General features: G+C 48.0%; 1 protein-coding gene and 1 long non-coding RNA gene across 6 annotated transcripts in view; both read right to left on the reverse strand.

Annotated features, from left to right (window-relative positions):
• Window positions 1-12,117, reverse strand: part of LOC148223471 (uncharacterized) — a 94,871-nt gene that overhangs the window by 2,634 nt on the left and 80,120 nt on the right. The gene's annotated exons all lie outside the window — the stretch shown is intronic.
• FBXO34 (F-box protein 34) overlaps window positions 1,292-12,117 on the reverse strand; it is a 39,365-nt gene continuing 28,539 nt past the window's right edge. For all 5 annotated transcript variants that reach the window (XM_088166408.1, XM_088166407.1, XM_088166406.1 and 2 more), the window contains one exon: window positions 1,292-4,059. In XM_088166408.1, the coding sequence (XP_088022534.1) occupies window positions 1,953-4,059 (2,107 nt within the window). In that variant the 3' untranslated portion in view covers window positions 1,292-1,952. The remainder of the gene's footprint in view (window positions 4,060-12,117) is intronic.

Consider the following 12,117-nt stretch of genomic DNA (forward strand, 5'->3'; position numbering starts at 1 on the left):
CGATTACAAGGTGACCACACCCTTCTTTTAGATTCCTAATTTCATTCCTCCTGGTTGTCATCATGTCTGCAGCGCAGGGAGGCTGAGCAGCACCGGGAGGGGTGGCAGGAGCAGGTGAAGGCAAAATATAAAACCAGCACATCCTTTAAACCTCCCTGAAAAGCCTGAACTCACCAAACCCACATTCCAGGCTGCCAGGGCTTGATTTTCCTTCTCCCACTGTTAAAGGAAGAACAAAAGCATTCACCTTCAAACCCCCTTTTCTCCTCCTGATGCTCCAAAACCAGGTGGAGCTGGGTGGCTCAGCCTGGCCCCCATAGCCAGCAGTTTTCCACACCTTGCTGCTCCAGCACCAAAGGACAGAGAAGAGAATGAGCCAGGTGCAGGGCCACCCAGCCCTGCCCTTTCCAGCAGCTCTTTGGGTATGCAGGGCAGAGGAAGGTCCGAGCTGAGCCCCATGGAAAGACGGCCCCAGCTCTTCTTGCACCAGGTCAGAGATTTTGGTTGCTCCAGCTGGAATGGTGAGAGCCAGGAGTCCATCCATGCCCTGAGAAGGGGCAGAGGAACAGCAACAGCAGCAAGGGGACGTGGCCAGGGCAAAGGCACGGCTGCCACGCTCTGCTGGGCTCCCTGGAGAACAGCTGCTGGACTGGCCAGGGTCCATTCCCAGGCTTCCAAACCATCCACCCCCTCCCAGGGGTGTAACAGGAGGCTGAGGTCTGGCTCACAGCACAGCAGGACAGGGATGGATCCAGGGAAATTCTGCCACGGGTGCTCCACTCCTGTTCTGAGTGTGAGGAATCGCCGTTCATCCGACACAAACCTCTGCAATTGCCCTGGGAAGAACCGACCCACAGCACCGGGAGGAGAGGCAGCAGAGCAGAGCACGGCAAGGATTCTTCTTGCAAGGGAAAAATTCCATAGAGAGCAGATAGGAAAGGTTCCAGCACCTCACAGAGCCAAAGCAACTCCACACTCATCCTGCTGGAGCCACACTCCATCCTCCAGGAGCATCCAGGGAACAGGACAGGTGCCCACACAAGAGCCAAGAAGCAGGAGAACCACAAAGGGCCTGGTTTCTGCAAGCTTTACACACCTAGCACCGGAATTCCTGATGAAAGGAGCCTCTGCTGCACACAGGGCTGGCAGGAAGGAAAGGAAAAGCTGGAATCTGTGAATGTTACAGCAGGGACTTGGGGGGATTTTGTTTCTTTGTTAGTAGGAGGACAGGTTTGCTAGAGAAAGCACATTGCACGTCTGAACTACAGCACAGCACCAAGTTTCTGCCACGTGTTTTACAGCATTTTTATTTTGGGGCAAAAGTCTTACAAGAGAAAGTCTGGTAAGGCAGATCTAGAATGCACATTTTATTTATGTAAAAAAAAAACCCCAACCAGACAACATGGGTAAGGTAGACAAGAACTTTTTTATATTCTGACTATACAATAATATTCCTCTCTCTTTTTTTTTTTTTTAATCCACTGCCACACTACTATAATGGATTTGTTCTATAGCCTAAAGTTTCAGGTTGTCCAGTTAAGTTGTCTGCAGCTTCTTTAAACAAGTTTACCTTTACCTATTTAGAGTTTCTTCTCAGAAACATTCATATATTATACAGGATATACAGATTTTGAAACAAGACACTTAAAAACACACACACCTATAGCCGCAACACTGGGATAGCTGCATTGTAGGGGTTACCTTGTTCAGCCAGCTGTAGACTCTGTATGTACAATTAGTTTTTATAGTGTTATTTACAGAGATGGACTAAAAGCTCTCTTTTAATCTAAAAGGTAAAGGCTCTTGTGTTTGAGTATGTGCAGTTTCATAGCCCTGTGGGGGGGAAAAAAAAAAAAAAAATCACGACAATTATATACACTGTAAACAGCACAAGGCATGAGAATCTCCTCCTCCTCCTATCCCAAACAATCTTGCAGGAAAGTGTTTGTGCACTAATATTCCTCTTCCACCTCTGCTCCTGCTCCTCGGGTTTTCTTGTGGATCGCACGGTTAAAGCTGTGGCAGGCAGGGACCCAGTGATTGTCATGGAGACCCAACTTACAGCCTGGGATGCCCTTCTGGGAGCGGTGGCAGCACATCCAGTAGCCAGGCCCGTAGGGCAGGGCCTGGCAGTAGGGCTTGGGGTGCCACCTGCACAGGGACACGTCCCCCTTCACGTATTTCTTCTTGCACTGCTTGCACGGGTCTTCCCGGTAGCGAGGGTCGCGCACCCAGCGCGAGTCCGCCGGCCTGATGTTGTAGTACTCGATGATGAATTTGAAGTAGTAGCAAGTGCATTTTAGGGCAACCAGGCTCCTGGTGGGAAGCAACCCGAAGATCTTCACGATGATGTGGTGAGGCAAGAAGGCCATGTACTGCTGAGGCTCCAAAAGCTGCTGGATTTTAAACCTGGTCTCCAGAAAGTCATGTGAAACCTGCCGCTTTAGGCAGGAAGGATCAAGTACTTGCAAAGCCCCTTCTGTGGGAGGGACAGAAGGGACCAATGGCTCTGTAGGCACACTGCTGCTGACACACGATCTACCGGATGCCAGAGCATCCTCATCCTCGTTTTGGGCTACTGCCCCTGGCTTCTCCTGGGTACTCTCCCGCTGTGGCTGTTGCTCGTGAGCAGCAGGCTGCTCACCCTGGAGGAAAAACAGCCTCCCAGGGAGTGAATCCTCACCAGAACTGGAGAGCTTCTCCTTCCTGCACCCTTCCTCTGTCTTGGTGACTGATATACTGATGCATAAGGGCTCCTTCCTAGCAGGATGCTTTGGGAAAATCACAGGCTCTTTCAACGTACAATCAACAGTCGCGTTCTTGCTCTGCAAGGGATCCGGTGGCAGCCTGGCAGCAGCTGGACACGGGGACAGCAGAGCCCTGGGAGGCTCAATCCGTGTTTCAGCGTCATTCCTGCCGGCTGTCATCGCCAACACCGCGTGGGCAAGTCCCGAATTCACATTCCCCACCCGGGTATCCAGCCCCGAAGGAAACGGCTGCTGGGCAGAGGTGCTGCCATCCCACAGCTCGGTGTCACCCAGAGGGCCACAGCGACCCCCAAACCCAGCCTCTGCCACCCCTGCCTCCCCCAGGCCATCCCCCTGAGCCGGCACCCCCTTGCCCACCTCTGCCTCGGGCTGGGTGCCGCTGGCCAGGAGCACCCTGCCCACGTTCCTGCGGAAGCTGTTGTTGCGGGACAGGCTCCCGGCCTCCCGCTCGCTCTGCCGCCTCAGGCACTCGGACTCCAGCCTGGCCACCATGTCCAGCACCCGCACGGGCTCGCCCTGGGGCTCGCCCCGCTCCGCCTGCGCCTCGCCCGACGAGAAGGGGTCGGAGCAGGGCAGGGCGGCCTTGGGCTGGGCGCTCAGCCTGGTGGCAGAGGAGGCCGTGCAGGTCTTGGCACAGTCCACCAGCAGGGCGCTGGCCCGCTGCTCCAGGAAGGCCACCATCTCGATGACGGACAGCGAGCGGCCGGGGAACGCGGCCTCGCCGCCGTCACTGCCGAAATGCACCGAGCAGTGCTCGATGCCACAGGAGAAAGGCTCCGGCTGGGAGCACCTGGCGTTTGCCTCCCTCATCCTTTCCAGTTGAATTTTGGCTTTTTTAAGATCCACCGATTTTTTCCTGCGTTTGGCCGTTCTCCCGTCGATGTCCCACGTGCTCTTGATTTTCATGGAGCCCGTGCGGGTGTTGCTGCTGCACTGCTGGGCTGCGAAGAAGGCGATTTTCTCCTTGGTGTTGCCAGGTTTCACCACAGCCCAGACATCCAGCGGCCCTTCCCCTTCTTCTCCCTGGTGGATGGTGGCAGACAGGGCGTTCTTCTTCTCCGCCGGGCCTTTCCCGTTCATATTGCACATAGTATTTGGATAAATAATCCCCAGGAGCTTTTGAGACGGAGCCACGAGGGAGGGTTTTGGGAAAACGCTCAGTTTGGTGCAGTTGGTGTATTTTTCTCCTTGTGTTGGTCCCTGGTGGCCCCGCAGGGAATCCTGGCTTATTTCTGGGGATCGCTCTTTCTTCTGTAACTTGAGATATGGCTTTAAGTGCATACCAGAAACCCTGGAAAAACAGAGAGGGAAGAAGTTATAGTTGCAAAATATGCCTGTCTGGAATTAGAGAAGGTGGCCCAGAGCAGCCCACATCTCAAGAGGAACCACATGAGAAAGGAAAAGAGCCACCAAGGCTGCAAGATCCACCCTTGAAGAACTTCCTGCAGTAGGAGAGAACTTCCCATTAGAGAAATCTGTTTCCAGGCAGTTGCAAGGAGAAATCCTACAGTTTAAGTTGTATCAGTTGTGAAAACATAGCTAGTGGTTCATTCTTGAGCTAGAGCCATCCTTCTGCTTGTTCATTCCTTAACCCAGTTATAAGGCACACATGGGTCACAGCTTTATCTGGACATCAGCTTCCACACACACTTTTTTCAGTAGATAAAATGTGGTTAAAGCTCAAAAGGGAAATTAGCAAGAGTAATTATATCAATCTGAGATCCCAGGGGATATCTAATCTCCTAGTGTCACCCAGAATCACACGGTGGTTTGGGCTGGAAGGAACCTTAAAGCTCATTTTGTTCCACTCCCTTCCATGGGCAGGACACCTTCCACTATCTCAGGTTGCTCCAAGTTCCATCCAGCTCATCCTTGGACACTTCCAGGGATGAAGCAGCCACAGCTTCTCCAGGCAATGAAACCTTTCCCCTTTAGCATATTGATAACGGTAAATTTGGTGACTTTCCCATAAGGGTCCTGATGTTATACATACAGATGCCCCCCAAAAGTGACAGCAGCATGGCATCCGGCTGAGGGCACCCACTCCCAAGGATGGGATTTCACAGTCAGCAACTCCAGAGCTGTGAAGGACCCCTTGGATGCTGCTGACGCTGCAGCAGCAGCTCCAGACTCCTCTGTCCTGTCACACCTCCACAGTCACCTTCCATTCAAAGCTCAGGAATGCCAGAGCCCGGGGCACTGACACACAGGATGCAACCACCAGGAGACTCCAGGCTCCTCTCCCAGGAGTACCACATAAGCACATTACAGAACTAACTATAGATTATGTTTCCATGGTAATCTTTGAGTTGTTGCACTCAAAGGCCTCCTCTTCAGGGATGATCTGTGCTCGAGAGTTGAAGAGCAGCAGGTTCAATGTCACGTTCATAATGAGCTGACACAGACACATCCAGGCACTGAACACGCTTCCCTCGAGAGCCAACATCAAGAGAGTTAAGTATGGCAAAGTTGTAGGTTTCTAGCCTAAAGTCAGCTTTTAACTAAAAACCTCAATTTGTTGGTCTATAAAGTCCAAGAAACGTGTAAGTGATGTTGCCCAAGCAGAGGAAGCCTCCAGGACTAGAAGCAGCTGTGCTGCCTAACCACTGCTTTCCTTGCAGGTTTCGTTCCTCCTTCTGGCCCTAGTGACAAGAAGGGAGGCAGGCACAGAGATTTTGGGGAGGTACATCAAGAGGAAGGGCTTAGTTCACCTTTCTACACCTCTTTGGTCCAAGCAGGGCTTTGAAGGCCAGGAAGCAGCTGCTGGAAACGTGGATGTCACGTTCCTTCCCTCTGGATTTTTTAGAGAGACCATCACCAGCCTCTTGCAACCAGACAATGCCAAAACCACCTGCATCTCACCTGGAGACTGTGGGGGTAAGAGATCCCAGTGCTGCAGACAGAGCTACCCAGCCCCTGGGTTAATTCTCTCCCCTCCTGTGTGCCAATTCCAGCTCGTTGGAATTGGGTCAACTCCCAGTTTAGTTTCCTCTGCAAAATGCAACTGAGCTACTTTGTTTGCATCCTCAGTCGGATGCTAAAAACTAAAATAATTTCAATAAAAATAGAACTTTGGGGCGTTGAAATAGATGCATGGAGAGAAGAATGGGAAATGGAGGCTGCTGGACTTTGCTTTGGCCTCATTTTTCACAGGGGCTGCCTCATTCTTGTTGTACTTCACAGTGAACCAGGGTCACTGATGTGACCTGGCCAAAGCCCAGCCCAGAAGAGCAGCAGGTGAAGCACTGCAGCAAACTGCTGCAGAGAACAGTGCCTGCAGCCTTCCCCTCCCTTCCCTTCCAGAAGGACATTTCCCAGACTAGAGACAAAAAAGCTCTGGTGGCTGCTCACCACCGTACCCTGGGGAGAAGAGGTGAATACAATTAAAACACGACTTTGCATGCTGAAATCTCCTGAGCCAGGAGCAGAAGATCAAATTTCATTCATGAGTTTTCATGCCAAGGTGTTTGAAAGAGGAGCTGAGCTTGTTTTTAAAAGCCTTTCTTCGAGCAGTTTTCAGGAATCCAGCAGGACAATCAGCTCAACACCCTTCATTAAGAGAAGCTGCAAGTGGAGGTGAGACTAGGTATTATATGAATAAAAAGAGAACCAAACTGGTTACCCCAACAGGCTCAGGGGACATGTTCAGCCAGCAGAGTTGGTTCAGCTGCTCCCAGCTATTTCTGGTCTATGGAGAAAGACAAAGGGTAAAGTTCTGCTTCACCTATTACAGATTTCTTGTTTAAGGTTATATTTCTTATGTTTCAGTTAGTCCCTGGCTAAGCCAACAATACCATTTAAGGTTGAAAAGTTATAATTTACATAACAAAATTATGCCTTAGTCAGAAGTTTTACTGCCAGAATAATTGCCTCATTTGAATTCAGCATTCAGTTCATTGCACATGTTTTAATGGATCCGGATTTAAAGAAAACCTTCATCTAATAACTTCAGACAGCTATAAAGAGCACTGCAAACTCCATGAGACCAGCTGCCACCTGCCTCAGAGTTTTCCAGCAGCAGGGAAGAGAACTTTCATTTTAAAATCATCTTAGCAATGGGCCTTACCTTGGAAAAAGCGAGCCCCCACCTCATAAGCCCTTTGCTGTGGACATTGAGAATGAACTTTCAGGCAATCACAGCTTCTTCCCTGCACGTCAGCAGCACATTTCATCTCTAGCTCCTACAATTAGAACAAGGCTTCCCAGCAGAAATTGCTTTGAAGATGAACCAGAGCCCAGTCCCCACCCACAGACTCCCCTGTTTCTCAGTGCTGGCAAGCAGAGAGCTGTGGCAGCTGCAGGTAAGCTTTTAAATATTTAAAACCACCAAAAATAGTTGTTAAAAGGTGAAGTCACATATTCCCTATGACATTTCATTCCAGAATAATTCTGTTTTGCTTTCCTCCACCCTTTAAGTTATCGAGCTCTCTAATTTTATCTTTAGAGACAACGACTCTTCAGAAGTCCACAGGAGCAAACATAAAAGGTTTTCAATCCCAAATGTGCGGTTTTAAATTGCTGATAAGAGAGAATTCTGCCAGGAATGATCAGCACTGAAACAACGAGCAGTGCTGCCTTTATACTGTTATTCCATCCTTAAGTTGATGAAATAAAGGGGCCAGATTTTCTATTTCTAATCAGCCATGTCTGAAAAACAGGATACTTGCACTGCTGGAATGACATTGCTGTTTTTACAAGTTGTAACTACAGCTTGTTTCCACTGCAGTTTTATCAAGTTGGTTACTCCACGTTGTTGATACAGAAATATATTCCTTTATATGAGCTCAGACACTCATACCTCTCCTCTCCCCACCCAAGGGAAGACCCATAACCCACTGGTGGACTCCCCATCCCTGAAAGTGTCCAAATCCAGCCTGGATGGGGCTTTGGAGCAACCTGGTCTAGTGGGAGGTGATTTTGCCCATGGCAACGGGTTGGAATGAGATGGCCTTTGAGGTCTTTTCCAACCCAAATCATTCCACGATTCTACTACTTGCCAAGCTGGCCAGAATCTTCCAGCATCCTTTTGTATTTATGTATGTTCTAAATCACAGCAGCCTAAAACAATAATATATTTGCTTAAGTGGAAACTCCAGAGTTGGAGGAAAAACTGCTAGAAAAGACTCAAGTTTTCACAACTCCTTTGTAAGGTCCACAGCCAGCCTTAATTCCCCTTGCAGCTCCCAGCTCAGGGACTCTGATGATGCCCTGTGAAGCCAAAAGATTTCCTCTGGCCAGCAAGAACAGCAACATAACAACAAAAACGCCTGATCTTCACAAACAGCATATTCACACTGCAAGTTTTCTGGGCAAAGCACTGGTAGTTTTTATGAGGGTGAAAATTTCCATCAAAACCCCCAAGTTTCCTATGGATTTCTCCTTGTAAACACCAACTCCAGTCGACAAAAGCTCCTCACGTTGCTGAGTGCACACCCAGTGCCAACTACAACTCTGAAAAACCCCTCAGGACATACTAACACAAGGCAGAAGCCCAAAAAAAAAGGAAGGAAAAAAAAAAATCAACAAAAATAAAAACCTCACACCTCTGGCAAAGCATTCCTCTTCCCTGGAATCCCAGTTCTCTGTCCATAGAGTTTTCCTCTATAAAGGACACTGACAATTAGCAAGGACTGAGCACTGAGTGGGAGTTAACCACGGTCAACCACTTGTTATTTCTGGAAGGGCTTGGTGGGTCCTTTGGGCTCCATCTCCAGTGCCATTTCCATCCCCTTTGCACTGCCAGGGCAAGGCAAAGCAGACATGGAGCTGCTTCAAAGGCATTCCATGGATTCTGCCGGGGCGGGAAAGTCCCGGGATGGAAGGAGCTCTGCTACTCATGGAGTTTGTTCTGGAGCATGGCAAAGGTCCAAGCTCAGAGAAAGGAGGGCTGGGAAGCTCCAGAGCAGGGGTGGGTTCAACTCTGGCAGCTGTGGAAGATCTGATTTCCTGAAAACCCACTCCCCTTGGAGCAGCAACTGCTCCTGACCCACCTCCCAACACCTCCAAAATGCCTCTTGCAGCAAAGGGAGAGCCAGCAAGGATTAGAGTGGGGTTTGAAGGCAAACAGGAAGGCATGGTGGCTGCTGAAGGAGAGCTCTCTGCTCCAGTGGCCAGCCTGGGGCAAGTGGAAAAATGCCAAAACCGTGGGGCAGAGCTGGCCCAGCAGAGCTGAGGAGCTCAGTGCACTGTAAGAACACAATTCCTAACGCTGGGTCCCTCCCCAGCTTGTTCACCTGTGTCAGGTGCTCAGATAACCTGACTCTGGAGGAGACAACACCCAAAAATACAGCTGCACACAGCACAGCCAGAAAATCCATCCCACAAAGCCCATCACCTGCAGGACACAGAGGTTTTGGTGACAGAATGCACCCCAAACCCAACACAGACCACTCCACTTTGAGGGCTCCCAGCCATCAATGTTCTGAACATGTTTTACACTAAACACACACACACCCCCTTCAGTAAAGCACAGCTGCCTTGGCTACCTCCTAAATTTTGTAGGGAAGAAGTGCCACTGCTTTGCCAGGCTTTTGTATAAAAGCACTTACCATGAAGGGAGAGATGTAGCAGCAATTCTGTGCTGAGCCTCAGGAAGCTCAAAGCCCTTCTTCCCAACCATACCAGACATGACACAGAGGTGACAAAACAGAAGGGAACAAAGTAAACTGAAAGATTTGGAATTCAGGTTATCAGCTGCTCCAGAAACGTGTAGCTCAGAGATGATGGGATGGCACACATGGCTGTGGTGGGACAGGATGAGGGGAAATCACAGAGGGACAGCAAGACAAAAATTGGTGGTTTCAGAGGGCTTCTGCTGAAAGCTACCCAGAGCAACACAGGTAAGTGACAAGTGTCCTTCTGGAAATGTTTCACCTTTATTAATTTGTTTCCCGATTTATAAAGTGTAAGAGGACCAAGACCTTTCTTCATATCATAGTGCAACAAATTTCCTGTTTTAATGAACCAACACAGAGTGATGCTATTTATAGCCTTCATTTTTGTGCATAAGTAATGAGAACACATGAAAGGTTGCAGAAATTAACCTTGGACCACACAATCAGTAACAGACTCAGCATTCAAAAGAAAAAACATGCAAAAGTAGAGCTGAAGGCAAGTGATCAGATTGCCCTTTTGAAACTCAAGACTGAAAGAAACTGGTTCATGAAGTCAGCTGTGCTGGGGAGGATTTCACTGCACACAACATTCTCCAGGAGTCAGGTGGTGTTTTCATTACTAAGAACACATCCCAAACAAGATCCAAAGCAACTCCAACTGGATGTGATCCTTCTTTGTGAAGGATACCAGAAACAGACACAAGTTTCAGGTCACATCACTTGGAAACTTCAATCTTAGAGATCAAAAAGTCCAGGAATAAACATGAGAACTGGTGCAATGTTAAGTCACTGCAGAGATATTTAACAATAAGAAATAGTGAAAGGGGTTTTTTTTAGTTTGTGAGAGAAAAGAGAAATAGGGCTTCAAGCAAGGGCAGGGCAGAGATCAAGAGTACAACAAAAATACCAAATTTGACTTTGCACCATTTTTAAAGAGGGGAGGTAAGGGTGATGATGAAGGCAAAAGCCCAGGCGTTAATCTGAACAAGAGCATTGGCAGGAGGAGGATTAGAGAGCTTCATAAAAATTGTGAGGATTGGCTCATCCCAGTTTTAGAATCCAAACCAGATAGGCTCATGCACTGCAGGCCAAGAAACAGGATTTATAAACCTCTTGAAAGGCAACAATAGGAGATAATAAACATGTGGCACATTGGAGGGGGCACTGCAGGGGAGAAAGAGAAGGAGAATGATTGCAGCCTCTCCAGGGCTCATATTCTGACTCCAATATAAAGGTGCTTTGCAAGCAAAGAGGATTAATGTGACACAGAGAAAAAGGGGGAAGAGGGAATAGTTCAATATGCCAGACTAACCTCAAGGTTCTCAAAAAAAGCCATCTTTTTAGACCAATCTACTATATCTTCCTCACATGGACTTCAGAGAGCACAAAGAGATTTACTGGTTAAGACAGATTGGCAGAGGAGTGGGAAAACAGACAAAGGAGCTGGCTTAGCAGCAGACAGCCCCAGGTGATGCTGAATAAGAAAATACCAGCCTGGAAACCAAAGACATGCCTCAAGAATCAGCCCTGGGAACATCTGATTTTGTTAGGAATGACCTCAGCACTAATTCTGCACCCACAGAAATAGAGGCAGTTCCAAAACAGCAGAGGCACAAAACCCCAATTAACAGAAACTGAGGAGGGTTTTGAAATGCAGGCAGTGATGCACCAGCAAGAGGAACACCAATAAATTATAGAAGTAACTTGAGGAGAACTGGCCACCATAGAGACAACCATGAAATAGGGAAGTGGAGGTGATGCTGTGACAGCAGTGAGAAGCCCTTCAGCCAGAGCAGCTCCAGAGCACAGCACACACTTTTAGCCAGGACTAAGAATATTCTGTTAGGGGAATCACAAGAAGCTACTAGAGAACACTTGGGTGACTTAGCAAAACCACAGGTGAAGATTATAAACCCCTTTTACAGAATGCAGAAGAGGTAAACCACTGAAAATAAGCAGTGGTCTTTAGGCAGAAGGAAAATAAAGGAACAAAAACTCAAATGAGTCTATAAACTGTCATGAATGTTCAGCCTGGGAATGAAAAGAAGGTTCCTAATTGCAGAGCAAGATCTGTCATCCTCAGTAATAGCTTAATCTACAGGAGGAAGGAAGACAAGATTCAAGAAAAGATGTAAATGTTTTTAGGATGGATTAAATTCACAAAAGGGATTATGAGATCCTGCTTGGGAAAGCAAGGAGCTGGGTGACCCAGGAAGTCTTTTCCAGCATTAAATTACCATGAGACTAACATAGCAAGTATATGCTGTCTACACAACCACAAAGAACAAAGGTTAAAAGTTTGCTTTAAACCCACACAGCCTTTGGAAACCAAAAAGCTGGCGCTCTTCCTCCAGACTGAGGAAGTTTAAGAGCCTTGGTTTCAGAAAAAGAATTAAAAAAAAAAAAAAAATACACATATATTTTGAAGTAGTTTGAACTCCAGCAAACTGGCATGTCCTTGCATTTGCACGAGGACAAGTTGTTCTGCACCGTGTTCCTATAAGGAGACACACTGAGAGGCGTTCACTTAATTGTCACATAAGCACAAGTGTTTGAAATCAATCGTGCATTTCTCCTTAATAAGAGACACAGGAGAGTGAGCAATGCAAAATCTGAGCTTAAACTAATCTAATTACTTAGTCCATAGTAAGACAAACCACAACAGTGACTGCCAGCATTTCCACTTGCTTTAAGCTGCCTGCATGTTTTAAAGCCTACTCTGATGAGCCTTTCAC

Source organism: Sturnus vulgaris, chromosome 6, assembly GCF_052056855.1.
Source record: "Sturnus vulgaris isolate bStuVul1 chromosome 6, bStuVul1.hap1, whole genome shotgun sequence".
Classification (NCBI taxonomy): Eukaryota; Metazoa; Chordata; class Aves; order Passeriformes; family Sturnidae; genus Sturnus; species Sturnus vulgaris.